The sequence below is a fragment of the Rhinopithecus bieti genome, unplaced genomic scaffold, assembly GCF_001698545.2.
Source record: "Rhinopithecus bieti isolate Rb0 unplaced genomic scaffold, ASM169854v2 scaffold_40803, whole genome shotgun sequence".
Classification (NCBI taxonomy): Eukaryota; Metazoa; Chordata; class Mammalia; order Primates; family Cercopithecidae; genus Rhinopithecus; species Rhinopithecus bieti.
This window is the reverse complement of record NW_016816762.1, coordinates 809,543-824,785: the sequence shown is the minus strand read 5'-3', so window position 1 is coordinate 824,785 and position 15,243 is coordinate 809,543. Positions and strand designations below refer to the sequence as shown.

At 48.3% G+C, this 15,243-nt stretch overlaps 1 protein-coding gene across 1 annotated transcript; it reads left to right on the top strand.

Moving 5' to 3' along the window:
- Positions 1-9,273: 9,273 nt before the first annotated feature.
- On the top strand, positions 9,274-12,985 carry TFF2 (trefoil factor 2). Its single transcript, XM_017855229.1, has 4 exons — positions 9,274-9,486; positions 10,336-10,485; positions 11,733-11,879; positions 12,793-12,985. Exons 1-4 carry the CDS (start codon positions 9,408-9,410, stop codon positions 12,804-12,806), a joined length of 390 nt encoding a protein of 129 aa, XP_017710718.1. The 5' UTR covers positions 9,274-9,407; the 3' UTR covers positions 12,807-12,985.
- Positions 12,986-15,243: the final 2,258 nt, after the last annotated feature.

Below are 15,243 nucleotides of genomic sequence, written 5' to 3'. Positions count from 1 at the left end.
AAAAAAAAAAAAAAAAAAGAAAAGAAAAGAAAAGAAAAGAAAAAAAAGAAAAACTTCAGCTGAATTAAATTTAAAGAAGTTTAATTGAGCAACGAACCATTCACAAATTGGGCAGTAGGCTCAGACTCCAGCACGGTCACGTGGTGGAAGCAGATTTATGGACAGAGACAGGAAAGTGACGCACAGAAAACGGATGTGAGGCAAGGAAACAGCCGGACTGGTTACAGCTCCGCCTTTGCCTCACTTGAACTAAGTTCGGACAGTTGGCTACATTTGATTGGTCAGAACTCGATGATTGGCACAAGTGTAGGCTACGGTCAGTTTACGCCTCCACCCGTTATAGTCCACCATGTACAGAGAAACCTTTAGGTCAAAGTTAAAATATGTAAGGGGGAAACTTTAGGCTAAACTTGATTTCACAATTTTAATCATCTCTTTAAAGGTGATTAAAGACCCCTTCTCCAGATATGATCCCACTCTGAGGTGCTGGGGGTTCCGGCTTCCACATAGAAGGACAGTTGGGCCGTAACAGTGGTATTTGTTCCCCGCAACCAAGGAGCCCTGGCCAATGCAAATAATTAGAGTGCCGGCACCATTGTTCACCATTGTTCACCATTGTTCACCACTGTGTGAGGCGAGGCAATTCTGCTGTGGGTGACAAGAAAACAAAGTGGATTTTGGGAAACTGGAGGTGTGTCAGATGCATATGGGGGCATACATTCGTAAGGAATGTTCAAGGTGGATAGTGAGGGAGTGGTCCCCCGTGAGAAATGCTATGTGATGAGAAGGATGGAACCAACAAGAACATCATTAGGGAGAGAAAAGGACAAGAAGGCCGCATCACAGGGAACCAATGGTGCATTCCAGGCTGACAACTCCTTCAGCCCTGAACCAGCATCTCTCGGTGACGCCCCTGTGCACTTGGCCCTGGAAATACGCAGTAAACACGGGCTGCTCTGAGGATCATGCGGGGCTGCAGCCGGGCTCAGGAACCCTCACCCAGAATCTCTTAGATGAAGCAAGAGCATGTGTTAGCCCCAGGCTCCCTCCACCTCCTGGTCCCCAGCTGAGATCTCCATTACCATGACCCTGGTGGAGAAGGTGGAGAGAGGGAGAGGACGCACAACTGCCTTGTGGCCAGAATTCAGGCGTGCGGTCCTTCTACCCTCCCACACCTCTATGAGGTGTTCACCTCCTCTTTCCCTCATTTTCCACTACATGCTGTCAATCGATTTAATAAATAGCAGGTTTCACACCTTAATTTGGTCTGTGTACCCCTTTGTTCTGCCACTGGCCACGTACTCGGAGACCACAGTTGCTTCTAGATAATTTCCCACACAGCAGGGTTCTGTTCAGGGCATGTATTGAACTAAAGGTCAGACCAGGAACTAATTCTCGAAGCCAAGCTGTAGCTTAAGTTCATATTTGTAGGGTCATTAGGAAAGACATTGTTAAGAAAACTCCCTCACCTTTCTTTGCAAGTAGAGGGAGGGGTGGTTTGTTGCAATATTTTATTTTTATGAGTCTGATAAGAAACATTAGCTCATAAGAAAGAAACATATGCCTGGCAAATCCCAGTCCTAGTAACGTACCAGAAGGAAGGGACGCCCATTAGGCTCCCTGACTTAAAGGTCCAAGCAGACAGAAGACACCAGCTGGTAACACAATAATAAATAGTATTATTTTTAAAGGATTTCTGACTTGTTCTTTTCAGCTCTTAACAGTGCCCTGAGCTGGACATTTTTGAGGTAGCAAACAGACTTAGATCAAACCACACATGCCCACACATGCCCACACATGCACGTGCTACAAGGGGACTCAGTGAAGCCAAAGGCAAGTATTGGAAGGATTTTCTACATTTCATCTGATCTAGTCTATCAGTGTCGAGAAGTGGGAAGGGCTGAGCTTATTTATTTATTATATCTTATGGGCAAGCTAACAGGTGAGTCTGCCACAGTTTCCTGTTTCTAGAAGACAGGAAATTCCTGGTTCAAAGATAAATGACTTTATTACTCATGCTACAGCAAGCAGCATGAATAAAGGTTACTTGTGTTGGTTCTGTTTGCCTCCAAGTCCCCCAAGGGACTGGGACCAGGAATGCGCTCAGATGGCTGCCTGCACACACAGTGGGTTGCCTTATGGGAGAGAAGCCCTGGATTTAGGGATCCAAGTGTTTTATAAGGGACAGTGAGCTCGCCTGCTCTTTGCTCCAGAAGGAGACACCTTATCCACTTTCCAAGATTGTTTGTGACCCAAACATCCTTGGAGAGATAGTCTGGAAGAAAGGACTGTTTTCATTGCCTCCTGTGCATTTCGTTGGTGAGGGGGGAATTTCACCCTAGGACGACGGGATGGCTGAACACGCCACCCCCAACACCGCATAGGTGAGAACAATAGCAGTTTGTGAGTCCCATATCCTTATAGCCCAGGGGCTGAGGACATTGTGCCACGTGGGACCACACAGAAGTGGCATTCAGGAGCAGAGAGAATAAGCAAAGGCTGTGGGAAGCAGGCTTTGTAGTATCAAGAGAGCATGGTGGTGGCCAGTGGCTCCCACAGGAAGATGCAATTGGCTTGTTTAAATAATTCTGTGGGCTGGCAGAAAACTGAAATCTGCTGCTCACGGATAAGCAAGCACAGTGCCTAATCCCTTGATAGGGAGGGTTGTTTGGCTAGGGGACCTTATCCATGGGAGTAGAGATGGGAGGGGTACTTTCGGTGAGGCTACTTGAGGCTCTCTCTGTTCCACCAGATGTCAAGGCAGCACTTAATGTTGTGCCTTAAGTTTAGGTCTTATGCCATAAGGATAGTTAGTTTCTTACTCACAGGATGTGCAGAAATGTGAGAAATTCATGGAGAATTGTCTCCCAACAACCAGTATACTAAATATCTTATTTTCAGGACAAGATGATAGAGGGAGGAGAAAGGATTAAGGCTCATTTCTGTAACATTTTATTAAGAAAAATAGAATGCAAATATTTCCCTCCATTGTTATTTTAAAATGTTATTTTTAGACAGCTTAAGACTACAATATAGGGGTATGTGGATATTTGTTTTCTTTTTTGAGAATCTTGGTCCATCACCCAGGCTGGAGTGCAGTGATACTATCTCAGCTCACTGCAACCTCTCCACCTCCTGAGTTCAAGTGATGCTTCTGCTTCAGCCTCCTAAGTAGCTGGGATTGCAAGCATGAGCTACGATGCCTGGCTAACTTTTGTATTTTTAGTAGACACAAAATTTCACCATGTTGGCCAGGCTGTTCCTGACCTCAGGTGATCTGCCTACTTAGGCCTCTCTAAGTGCTGGGATTATAGGTGTGAGCCACTGCACCCGGCCTGGATTTTTTAAAGGACTACATAGTAAATATTGTAGGTTTTGGGGGCCTTACAGTCTTTGTCACAATGAATCAACTCTGCATTGCAGCTAGAGTAGCCATAGATAATACGTAAATGAATGAACTTAGTTATATTTCAATAGAGCTTTATTTAAAAAACAGGCAATTAGACCAAGAGCCATCATTGTCCAACCCCTACTGTCATCCACCATTTTATTTTGACATGTGATAACCTAAATGGTTAGAATACTTTTCAGGTTTAAGGCTGGTCAGATCATGTCTTGTCTGAGCATGGTCTTAAATAAACAACCCATTCAGATACTAAAGAGACATTTAAAAGTAATTTACATCTTGAGTAAAGTCTTCTCAAAAAAGTGCAAAGAGGGCTGGTGCAGTGGCTCACGCCTATAATCCCAGCACTTCGGGAGGCCGAGATGGGTGGATCACGAGGTCAGGAGATGGAGACCATCCTGGCTAACATGGTGAAACCCCGTCTCTACTAAAAAATACCAAAAAATTAGCTGGAAGAGGTGGCGGGTGCCTGTAGTCCCAGCTACTCGGGAGGCTGAGGCAGGAGAATGGCGTGAACCTGGGAGGCAGAGCTTGCAGTGAGCTGAGATTGCATCACTGCACTCCAGCCTGGGCGACAAAGCGAGACTCCGTCTCAAAAAAAAAAAAAAAAAAAAAAAATTAAGCAAGATTTTTTTTCCTGGATAGGGACAACACCATTTTCATTTTAGAGTCTAGTTAAGAGACAGTTGTAGTGGACCAAGTGAGAAATCCTGCAGACCGGACAGGGTTGTAAACTCGAATGCTGACAGAGGCCAAGCAGGGGCCATAGCTGAACAAATTCAGCCAGGTGGGAACTGGCTGGAGCAACCTGGAGAATTCATGTCCTGTGCTAAGGGATGCCTGTAACTTCAGCCTAAAGCACTTCTTAATTTTCTTTAAAGTTCCTTGAAGAGCAGATTTGCAAGTGAGAGCTTCTCTAAACTTTTGTTCACCTGAAAAATTGTTTTGAAAGCATATATTCAGAGTGTAGAACTTTTCCCTAGCACTTACACATGTTATCCCACTGTCTTCTGGTTTGCATTATCAGATAAAAAGAAATACTTGATCAAGAATGTGTATTGAGTAAATAGTACTGTGTTATCAAGTCATTATTGTTATTATGTTCTCCTCCATGCTGTATGTCTTTGTCTTAGCCCATTTTCTGTTGCTAAGTTGAAACTGGTGATTTATAAGAAATGAACTTCATCTCTTACAGTACTGGAGACTGGGATGTCCAAGGTTGAGGGGCTGCATCTCTTGAGCGCCTTCTTGCTGGTGGGGACTCTCAGACGTGTCCCAAGGCAGCCCAGGGTATTCCATGGAGAGGGCGAGGGTGTGTCAACATGCTAGCTCAGGTCTCTCTTCTTACAAAGCCACCAGGTCCCCTTCCACGATAACCCATGAGCCCATCATCCCATGAATCCATTAATTCATGAGTGGATTAATTCATTCATGAGAGCAGAGGTCTCATGATTCAATCACCTCTTAAAAGCCCCACCTCTCAATACAGCCACATTGGGGATTAAGTTTTGACATTAGTTTGGAAGGACATTCAAACCCAAGAAGCCTTTTTCTCCAGCTGCTTTAAGCATTTTTTAAATCATGGGATTTTCAACAGTCGAATCATGCTGTGCCTTGATATGATTTTTGTTTTTTTTTGGTATTTATTTTCCTTGAAATTCTTTGAGCCTCTAAGATTTGCAGGTTTATACTTTTCATCAACTTCAGAAAAATCTAATGAATATTTACTCAATACTCATTCTTGATCAAATATTTCTTTAAAAGATTTTTTTCTCTCCTCTCCTACTGGTACATCAATCACATGTATGTTAGATTGCTTGAGATTGTCTCACCAGTCATTGGAATCCTGTTTATTTGTTTAGTCCTTTTTCACTTTATGCTCTAGTTTGCATAGTTATCTTGCACTGGCTTCATTCAAGTAAACTGACCATTCCTCTGCAGTATCTAATAGTATCTAATCTAAAACCCACACAGTGTATTTTTCATTTCAGATGTTGTATTTTTTATTTCTAAAATTTGTACCTGGTTAATGTTTAGTTTCCACCTATCTATTGAGATTTCTTTTTGTTCCTTTATTATATTACGTTCTTCTTTCAATCCTTGAACATTTTATGCCATGTCTAAGTCTGTTTTTGTTCACTGATTTTTCTAATGGGTGTGGGCCATGTTTCCTAATTCTCTCCACATATCTAGTAAACTTCTGATTTTCTGTTGGACATTAGGGATGTTATGTTGCGTATTTAGGTTTCGCTGTCTTCGTTAGTAAAGTGTTGGGAGCTTTGCTCTCTTAGGTAGTGTTATCGGTTGAATTATTCCTCCCAAATTCATATATGAAGCCTTAAATTCCATTACCTAAGAATGTGACTACATTTGGAGACAGTGTCTTAAAAGGGGTAATCAAGTTAAAATGAGGCTCTTAGGGTGGGCCCTGGTTCAATCTCACTGGTGTCCTTATAAGAAGAGAGACACCAGGGATGTGCAGGCACAGAGGAAAGACCATGTGAGATATGGGAAAACACAGCCATCTGCAAGCAGAAAGAGGCCTCAGTAGAAACCAGATGTGCTGACACCCTATCTTGAACTTCTGGGCACCCGAATTGTGAGAAAGTACATTTCTGTTGGTTAAGTCACGCAATCTGTAGTATTTTGTTATAGCAACCTGAGTGAACTAATACAAGCAGTTAATTTAGTTGGAGGTTAACTTGATTCTTGCAAGATTTGTTTTAAAGTTTTGTTCGAATGGGTTTAGAGTAGCTTTCCTCTAGAAAGATCAGGCTTCCTTTTACGGCATGGCCTTTACTGAATGTTTGAAGTAGTCAACACCTCTGGCTGCTCAGAGCTCAAATGCTTTCCGGCCCCACGAACCCTGCACTAGTCATTCAGTTCAGCCTCCCCAGTGATTTTTCTGTCCCCAGGAGCTGTTTAGCCTGGCCTTGTGGGCATGAACAGCACGGTATTTGACGAAAAGCTTAAAGGACCCCCATTTATATTTCTGGAGCTCCCTTCTCTTACCCTGATAACCCGCCTGCCTCAGAAGCTTCCAGTTCCAGCCTCTGTGTCCTCAGCCCAGTGGGACTGCGGTACTATTGGGGTTCCCCTCCCTGTGCTGTAGTCTGGAGAGTGTCTCCAGGAAACCAAGGCAGCCGTGGGACTCCCCCTATTGTTTCCCTTCTCTCGGGGATCGCTGTCTGGCCCTGCCTGCTGCTCAGCAACCGCAGACAGTTACTCATGTAGTTTTAGAGTTTAGCCTCACAGTGGGAGGCTAACCTGGTAGCCATGACTCCATAGTCAAAAGCGGAGGTCCACATGGGTGATATTTGAGGTGGTTCCCATTTGTTGACTTTCTATGTGAACTGATGGACAGTATCATCCCCAAAGTGTGCAGAATGGAAGTGAGCAGGGGTGGAGAAGGATAGAGAGAAAGAAGGAGGGTGCCAGCCCTGAGTGCCTGGATGGCGCTGAGATCATGCATTGAGAGTGACAACAATCCAAGGCAAGTGTCGGCCACGCTGGGCAGATGGCGTAGGCACACAGACAGTGCGAGACAGCAGTGAGGAAGACGGTGGGTGAAGACAGCACCATGGAAGTCAGGCTGGAGAAGCAAGAAGGAAGGATAGACAGGAGGGGGCTCACGCAGGGGTAGGGGATTGGAGGGCTTCAGGATTCAGACAAAGGTGTGGTGGCAGGGAGAGTGTTAGGAGATTAGGACATCCTGGGCAGAAAGGACATTTGCATACCGTCTTTCAGAGGTAGAGCTCAAGTTCTGAGTGTGGTCACGGGAGGGTGGCAGAAGTGGCAGAAGTGGAGTGGAGATGGAAGTTCCTGGAGATGAGGAAAAATAAAATCTGAGCAACTGCATTTGGATGAAACGTCCACTGCCACGTTGAAGATGTCTGGGATGTGACCAAGTCTTAGCATGACAAGGAACACGGTGAACTCAGTGCTGAAATTCTTAACAAAAGGGACAGGCTGCACCAAGGTTGGTAGATGACAGCAAGGCAGGGATTCTGGACATGGTGCCCTTCCCAGCCTGCATCTCCAAGGAGGATGGTTTTTGCATGAGGGTGAAGACTTGGGGCTCAAAGTCAATGTCCAGCCCCCTGGTCTGAGCCCATGTGATGGGGAGGTGGCCAAGTACAGTTGTGGAGGTTGTGAGCAGCTCCACTTTCAACCAGCAATGCCACTCTATTGCAGACGTCCCATCTCATGTAATGGTTTCCCAATTCTGTGGGCATTCAGTGTCCCTGCGTGGGGGCCTGAGCAGGATTCCGGGGAAGCATCCCTAGGACAACACAGGCTTCCGCCAGGGCCAAGAGAATGCGAGAGGCCGAGAAGTGGTCTCTCTTACATGGGTCAGGTGGTGGCAACAGCAGGAATCCTGAAGGGGCTACAGTGAGCAGTGGGAAGTCGGCTCGATGGGGAGGAAGCAGAGAGGAGAGGTGGGTGGGAATATGAGAGAAAACAACGACTCAGGCACTTATGTCATGATGGTGACTAAAGGGACCTGCCAGAGTTTTCACGGATTGAGTCCCCGTGGCTGCCCAGTGGTAAACAGTCAGCGGCAAGTCTGGAGGCACTTGACCTGGATCCAGAGGAGACCTGGAGGATGGAGCCTGGAGGACGGGGGCCTGGAGGATGAGGTCCTGGAGGACGGGGGCCTGGAGGATGGGGCCTGGAGGATGGAGTCTGGAGGATGGAGTCTGGAGGATGGGGCCTGGAGGATGGGGCCTGGAGGATGAGGTCCTGGAGGACGGGGCCTGGAGGATGGGGCCTGGAGGATGGAGTTTGGAGGATGGGGGCCTGGAGGATGGCAGCATAGAGGGCGGGGCCTGGAGGATGGGGGTCTGGAGGACTGCAGCATAGAGGGCAGGGCCTGGAGGACGGCGGCCTAGAGGATGGGGGCCTGGAGAATGGGGGCCTGGAGGACGGAGCCTGGGGAACGAGGGCCTGGAGGACGAAGCCTGGAGGATGGGGACCTGGAGGACGGGGCCTGCTCTCCAGACCCTGAGGACAGCCCTGTGGTGGACCAAGAATTTTGGGTTTCCTGTGTCTCTGGGCCCCTGACCGCTCAGCCATCAGAAAGAGACTGGCAACCCCCTGCCACTCCCCGGCATGCAGAACTTCGGGTCCCCCTCTGTCCTTCCCACCACACCTTCCCCTCTTTCTTTCCAGGTGTCTCCCTCTGGCTGCTGTCCTCTCTGTCCAGTCCACAGACTCCTTCTCCAGCACATCCTAACCTGGGGAGGCCATGGACGGGGTCCCAGGTGCCATCTTTTAGGAGATGCAGAGCGTTCCCATGGAACAAAAATAACCCATTTCAGGAGTTGGCTGAAAATGAACTTATTAAAACCTGCCTGTCACAGGCTGCTCCGCTGACCCTGTCAGTCTCATCTCCGTGGAGAGCAGCTCCTCCTGCTGAAGATGAGACAAAGCACATGGTGCTGTGGCTGGGGAGGCTCTAACCACAACACCGGGAGCAGTCTCTTCCCTCCTCTGAGATGCTTCCCTTCCTCGGGGAGGGTCTTTTCCTTGCTACCTGCTGGCCTGTTCATTTCCCCCAGTAAACTGGGCCCTAATATTTTCTAAATTCCTGTGGTGCCGCCCACTCTATCCATAGAAATGCACGGCTTATCCCTTCCTGGATGTGACCCTGTGTATGCCCGGCCCCAGACCTGCACGTGGCTGGTTTTTCACATTGGCAGCCTGGCACAACCCAACTCCCTGGCCAGGGCAGGAGGAGGCCTCACCAAGCAGGGAGTCACCCTCGCCCGGAAGCCTCGCCTGCACAGAGCACGGCTGCCACTTGCCTCCTCCTCGCCTCCACGGTGGAAGGGCTGGGCCACAGGGAAGAGAAGAAAGGGTTATCAAAGGGCTGGGGCCATGGTGCAGAAAAGAAAGGTCATCTGTGCTTGTTGGACAAACAGAGAAGAGATTATAAAATGCAACCGGCGGTGGGCGCCATGCATTCTGCAAGCCGTCCTGGGGTGCAGCGGAGCTGGACATGGGACCACGAGGCGCCCAGCTCCTGGCAGTGCTCCTCGTCCTGGGGCTGTGTGCCCTGGCGGGGGGTGAGAAACCCTGTAAGTGAAGGAGAGGGTCTCTTTATGCGCTTTCTTTATTTCTCTTAAAGAAATAAATTTACTTGAGAGGGGAAATAGCCATAAAGGCATCTGGCAATGTGTGTTGTTCACATGGGATTTCCCGCTGCTCAGGAGGGTAGCTCCGAGAAGGGCCTCCCTCCTAGGGAAAGGCTGAGTGACGGCAGGTGTCAGTGGACCCCGTGTCAGGCTAGGAGGGCATTCCCACCAAGGGTCCTTGGAGTTCCAGAGCACTCACCTGTCACCTCGATCTTAGCCTTGGGTCCATCTGTTCATCTTCCTCTAAAAGGGATTTTTTTTTTTTTTTTTTTTTTTTTTTGCTTTTTCACACAGGATCTGGTCTGCCGCCCAGGCAGGAGTGCAGTGGTGTGATCTTGGCTCATTGCAACCTCTGCCTCCCGGGCTCAAGTGATCCTCCCACCTCAGCCTCCTGAGTAGCTGAGACCACAGGTGTGGACCACCATGCCTGGCCCATTTTTTTTTTTTTGTATTGTTTGTAGAAATGGGGTTTTGACATATTGCCCAGGATGGTCTTGAACTCCTGAGCTCAAGCAATCTGCCCGTCTCGGCTTCCTAAAGTGCTGGGATTATAGGTATGAACCACCATGCTTGGCTTTTTTTTTTTTTTTTTTTCTTTTAAACTAATATAACAATTTCAGCAAAGCCCTATCAGTTTCTCAGGAGGAAACGGCATTGCTTAAATATGGGCAAGATAAGACTTTGTGTTTCTCTATGTGGCAGCAAGACAGTAGAGACATCCCCTAAAATCCCTGAGAAGGAGCAGTGTGGTCTGGGGTACCAGGGCGGGGCTGACCGAGGGTCTTTCCACAGCCGCCTGCCAGTGCTCGAGGCTGAGCCCCCAAAACAGGAAGAACTGCGGCTTCCCTGGCATCACCAGCGAGCAGTGCTTTGACAAAGGATGCTGTTTCGACTCCAGTGTCGCTGGGGTCCCCTGGTGTTTCGAACCCCTCCCAAAGCAAGGTAATCTTCCAGGGAAGCCACACCCTCTTCCTGGGGTGCCATAGCTTCACAGGCAGAGATCAGAGCAGGGGCTGGAGGAGGCCCAGTTGCTAGTCTAGGGTTAGCCTGGGTGGGTTAGTCTGGGGCTAGCCCTGGTTGGTTGGTCTGGGGTTAGCCCAGGTCGGTTAGTCTGGGGCTAGTCCAGGTTAGTTAGTCTGGGGTTAGCCCAGGTTGGTTAGTCTGGGGCTAGCGTAGGCCGGTTAGTCTAGAGGTAGCCCAGGTTTGTTAGTCTGGAACTAGCCTGGACTGTCAGTCTCGAGGTAGCCTAGGTTGGTTAGTCTGGGACTAGCCTGGACTGTTAGTCTAGAGGGTAGCTCAGGTCAGCCAACAGTGAGATGAAAATGTTCCACCTACCCCGTTTCTACACCATTATTTCCTTCAGCAGACATGTATGTGTGGAGCCATCAGTTTTATTTTAGTTAAGAAAAAGAAAAAAAACAATAATAGGTCTCCTGTAGCTTTTGAAGTGTGACTTCTGAGGAAGCTTCCATGGGGAAAAAAGGTTATTTAATAGGACAGTAGTAACGTAAGGGCTGACAGACCTCAGATGTTAGGGAAGGAAGTGAAGCCTTCTAGAGTTCTTTGGGAGTGAGTTTCATGTCAGCGCAAGAGATAAGGACCCAAGTCGTAACCGCCGAGGAGTGCTCAAAGGAAGATTGCATGTGTGCCGTGCACCTGTGTGTGTGGAACCGGGCACGTCCTCTGGAGAAGGGCGATTCTTCCCCCAGATTGTTGCTGGGAGGCTTGCTGGGCCCAGCGGGTAAACCAGGCAGATGGTGGATTGTTCACAAGCGCCCACTGAATGGCAGTGTCTTTGGGTATCAATACCGTGTCCAAATGCTTTCCATCATTCCAAGGTGCCCACAAACCTTTTCTCATCTTGGTCAGGGGAGACACCCCATTTAAAGAGGGTAACACTGAGTTCTGAGAGCCAAAATGATTTCCCCAAGGTGGGGGACTCCAGAGCTTCCGACTGTGACCACCCCACATGGGCCCCACCTTTGGGGAGGACAGGCCAACCAAGCGTCCCTGGGGCCGACACTTCCACAGTCCCCGGGGGAGGCGGTCCCAGGGGATGCTGCCCCCGGCAGCGCCTCAGGATCCACGGAGGCTGCAAACCAGCGCTGCTCTCGGAGGAGGAAGGGGTGGAGCTTTCCAGGACACAGCAGGCCTGACTGGGTCTCGGTGTCGTGCCTGTCCCATGGCAGAGTTGGAGCAGTGCGTCATGGAGGTCTCAGCCCGAAAAGACTGTGGCTACCCGGGCATCAGCCCCGAGGAATGCACCTCTCGGAACTGCTGCTTCTCCAACCTCATCTTTGAAGTACCCTGGTGCTTCTTTCCGAAGTCTGTGGAAGGTAACATGGCTGTGGGACGCGCCGTCTGGTTCCTGGACACCATGATTCCTCCTCCGTCCCTAGAGGTGGGGTGCGGGGAGGGCAGCTGCCTCGCTGCCTCAACGCCATCAAGGCCAGGGCCCTTGCCTCCTATGGGATTCTGAAGGCAATTCCAGAATGTTCTTGGCAAAGAACATTAAGTTCATAACCTCCGGCATTGCCACTGCGTCATCTCTGATGGTTCCAGAAACAGCAGCTCATCCCTGTCGCCTCCCCAGGTGTTGCAACGTTCAGGGGCATTGCCTATTTTATTGCAATCTGATCTGTGTTTGGAGGCAACTGAGTGTCTTGTGCTGTGCTGGGTACCAGAGAGGGCCCAATTCAAGCAGACCTGGCCCCTCCTCCTCCCGTGGCCTCCCCGTTCTCCCCCACATGACCCCGAGTGACAAACGTCCCCCACAACGTCCTGCTCCGGGCAGTCCTGGGAGGGTCCCGCCCACAGAGGGGAAAGGGTCCACTTCTCCCAGCCACTTAGTGACAGTGTGTTCTTAACACAGAGTGTAACAAGATACAAAGAAAAGACTAAGCAGATCCAGGAAAATGGGGAAAGAGCGTGCTGGTCCTTGAAGGATGCCTTTTCTTAGGATATCAAAGTATTTCAAAGAGCAAAATATTTCATGTTCAGGATTTTCCGAGTGATTTTCTTATGTGACCTAAAGGTCATAAAAAAGGTCTGGGGAGAATGCGCCCCACAGAGGAAACTCTAGCCTGGGGTGGGGGGATTTGATCCCTTTACGTCCCCTCCCCGGCAAAGGGGCTCCTTCTTCAGTAGGAAGCTCCTGAGCAAAGTGACGTGGGCCCACCCCAGCTTCGCAGCCTAGGCGCCCCCATTTCTGGGGTTCCCTTACCAACCGTCTTGCGTTTAAATTTCTAGACTGCCATTACTAAGAGAGGCTGCTTCCAGAGGATGCATCTGGCTCACTGGGTGTTCCAAAACCAAAGAAGAAACTTCAGCTCCTTGTCAGCTTCGTGTTTCCTGAAATCCTGGGTTTTCTTAATCATCTTTTTATCATTTTCAATGGTTTAACATACCATTTCTTTAAATAAAACCCTTAAAATCTGCTAAATTTCATTCTGGTTTCATTAACGCAGAGGTGGTGATGGTGGTGTGCATGTGTACACATGTATGAGTGTGTGTATACATGTGAATGTGTACATGTGTGAGTGTATGTGCAGGGGTTTTTTGTTTGTTTTGAGACAGAGTCTTGCTCTGTCGCCCAGGCTAGAGTGCAATGGTGCGATCTTGGCTCGCTATAATCTCCCCTTCCCAGGTTCAAGCTATCCTCCTGCCTCAGCCTCCTGAGTCGCCGGGATTACAGGCGCACACCATCACACTGGCTAATTTTTGTATTTTTAGTAGAGATGGGTTTCACCATGTTGGCCAGGCTGGTCTTGAACTCCTGACCTCAAGTGATCCACCTGCCTCGGCCTCCCAAAGTGCTGGGATTATAGGTGTGAGCCACCGCGCCCGGCAGTTTTAACGTCCCTTCAGTTTTTCTAAGAGAAAAAATTCATCAAATACATTCAGGTTTCTCTAAAAGCAATAAAAAAGTATTGCACATAAGTACATTTCAGAATTCACAATCACTTTGTACCTCCAATTCTCTGTCCTTTTTATGAAAACTCAAATGACTAGCCCTAAAACCCTCTTGGAGTGATACATGACTTCAGATTGCAATTGCAAAATCCTTTCTCTTTGACCAAATGCATCTCAGACCCCTTGCTTTTGAGATGGGTGTGCGGCAGCCGGTTGTCTCCTATTTCTAAGGCAAGCAGGGAGGGGCCTTGGACCAGGTAAGCCAAAAGATTCTCTCTCAACTCTTTGCTTCTGTGTTTTCTGGCCTCTCCCTGAGGGTAGCTTTGGTAATGTGCTAACATTTGAGGACACTCAAGGGAGGACGTTCACAGCGTTTCATTAAGGCAATGCCGACCATGGGGAGATCACCGTGTGAAAGATTCTTATTTACTAATTATTATTATCATACCAATTTACAGGGTACATGTGCAGTTTTGTTACATGTGTGGTTTGCATAATAGTCAAGTCAGAGCTTTTAGTGTGTCCACCAACTGAATCATGTATACTGTACCTGTTAACTAACTTCTCATCATCCACCCCCCACCCCCGTCAGCCATCCACATGTCCATTGTCCACCATTCCTGTGTGCATGTGGACACATTTTTAGCATCCACTTACAAATGAGAACAGGTGATATTTGACTTTCTGTGTCTAGTCTGTTTCACTTAAGATAATGACCTCCAGTTCCATCCATGCTACTGCAGAAGACATGATTTACTTCTTTTTATGGCTGAATATGATTTCATTGTGTGTATATACCACTTTTAAAATCCATTTACCTGTTGACGGACACTTAGCTTGATTCCATACCTTTGCTATTGTGAATAGTGCTGCGATAAATGTATAAGAACAGGTATCTTTTTGATTGAATGATTTCATTTCCTTTGGATAGATACCCAGTAGGGATTGCTGCATTGAATAGTGGCTCTACGTTTAGTGGAAAGATTCTTTTGCGTCTCCTTTAAGGGGTCCTGGTGTCATTTAGCTTGGTGGTGGGAGTGCAGAGTGGATGATGCTAGGCCAGCCTTTCTGTTGCTTTCCCCCACATCCCTCTCCCACCCCAAGCCGACTGGCTTAGCAAATGTGTCACCCAATAGCCCACTCCTGTCGCCCTAAAAAGTCCAAGGCCTTGGCCCTCCAGGGTGGGGTGGGGCCAGTGCCACTAGCTTCCTATTGGAAGATGGGAGTATTAGGAGATAGGATTATAGGAGAGGGGTTGGTCAGCTTGCTGGGGGTGGGAACACCAGGAGTTGTTACCATGTGTGTGGGTTGATGGCCCAGGTGGGTCACCGTGGGGAGGTTTTTAAAAATCCCTCAGATTCTCAGGCTTTCTGTTTGTAAAATATGAGTAATGATTACTTCCCTAGCAGGATTCTGGTGAGAATTAAAAATAATGTTTGTGGCTGGGCATGCTGGCTCAGGCCTGTAATCCCAGCACTTTGGGAGGCCAAGGGAGGAGGATTCCTTGAGCCCAGAAGTTCGAGACCAGCCTGGGCAACATGGTGAGACCCCACCTCTACAAAAAATACAAAAAGTAGCCGGGCACACCTTTAGTCCCAGCTACTCAGGAGGCTGAGGTGGGAGGATTGCTTGAACCCAGGGAAGTCAAGACTGCAGTGAGTTGTGATCACAGTACTGCACTCTAGCCTGGGCCACAGAGCAAGACTCTGTCTAAAAAAAAAAAAAAAAAAAAAAAAAAAAAAAAAAGCCAAGAAATTTTTAAACATAAAAAAACAAATAATCTAAAAT

What these genes read in the sequence shown, in the direction of transcription:
- TFF2 (XM_017855229.1), top strand. Translation starts at nt 9,408, where the DNA reads ATGGGACCACGAGGCGCCCAGCTCCTGGCAGTGCTCCTCGTCCTGGGG. An exon ending in GGCGGGGGGTGAGAAACCCT is followed by an intron (nt 9,487 to 10,335) that starts GTAAGTGAAGGA and finishes GTCTTTCCACAG; the next exon opens with CCGCCTGCCAGTGCTCGAGG. An exon ending in CGAACCCCTCCCAAAGCAAG is followed by an intron (nt 10,486 to 11,732) that starts GTAATCTTCCAG and finishes GTCCCATGGCAG; the next exon opens with AGTTGGAGCAGTGCGTCATG.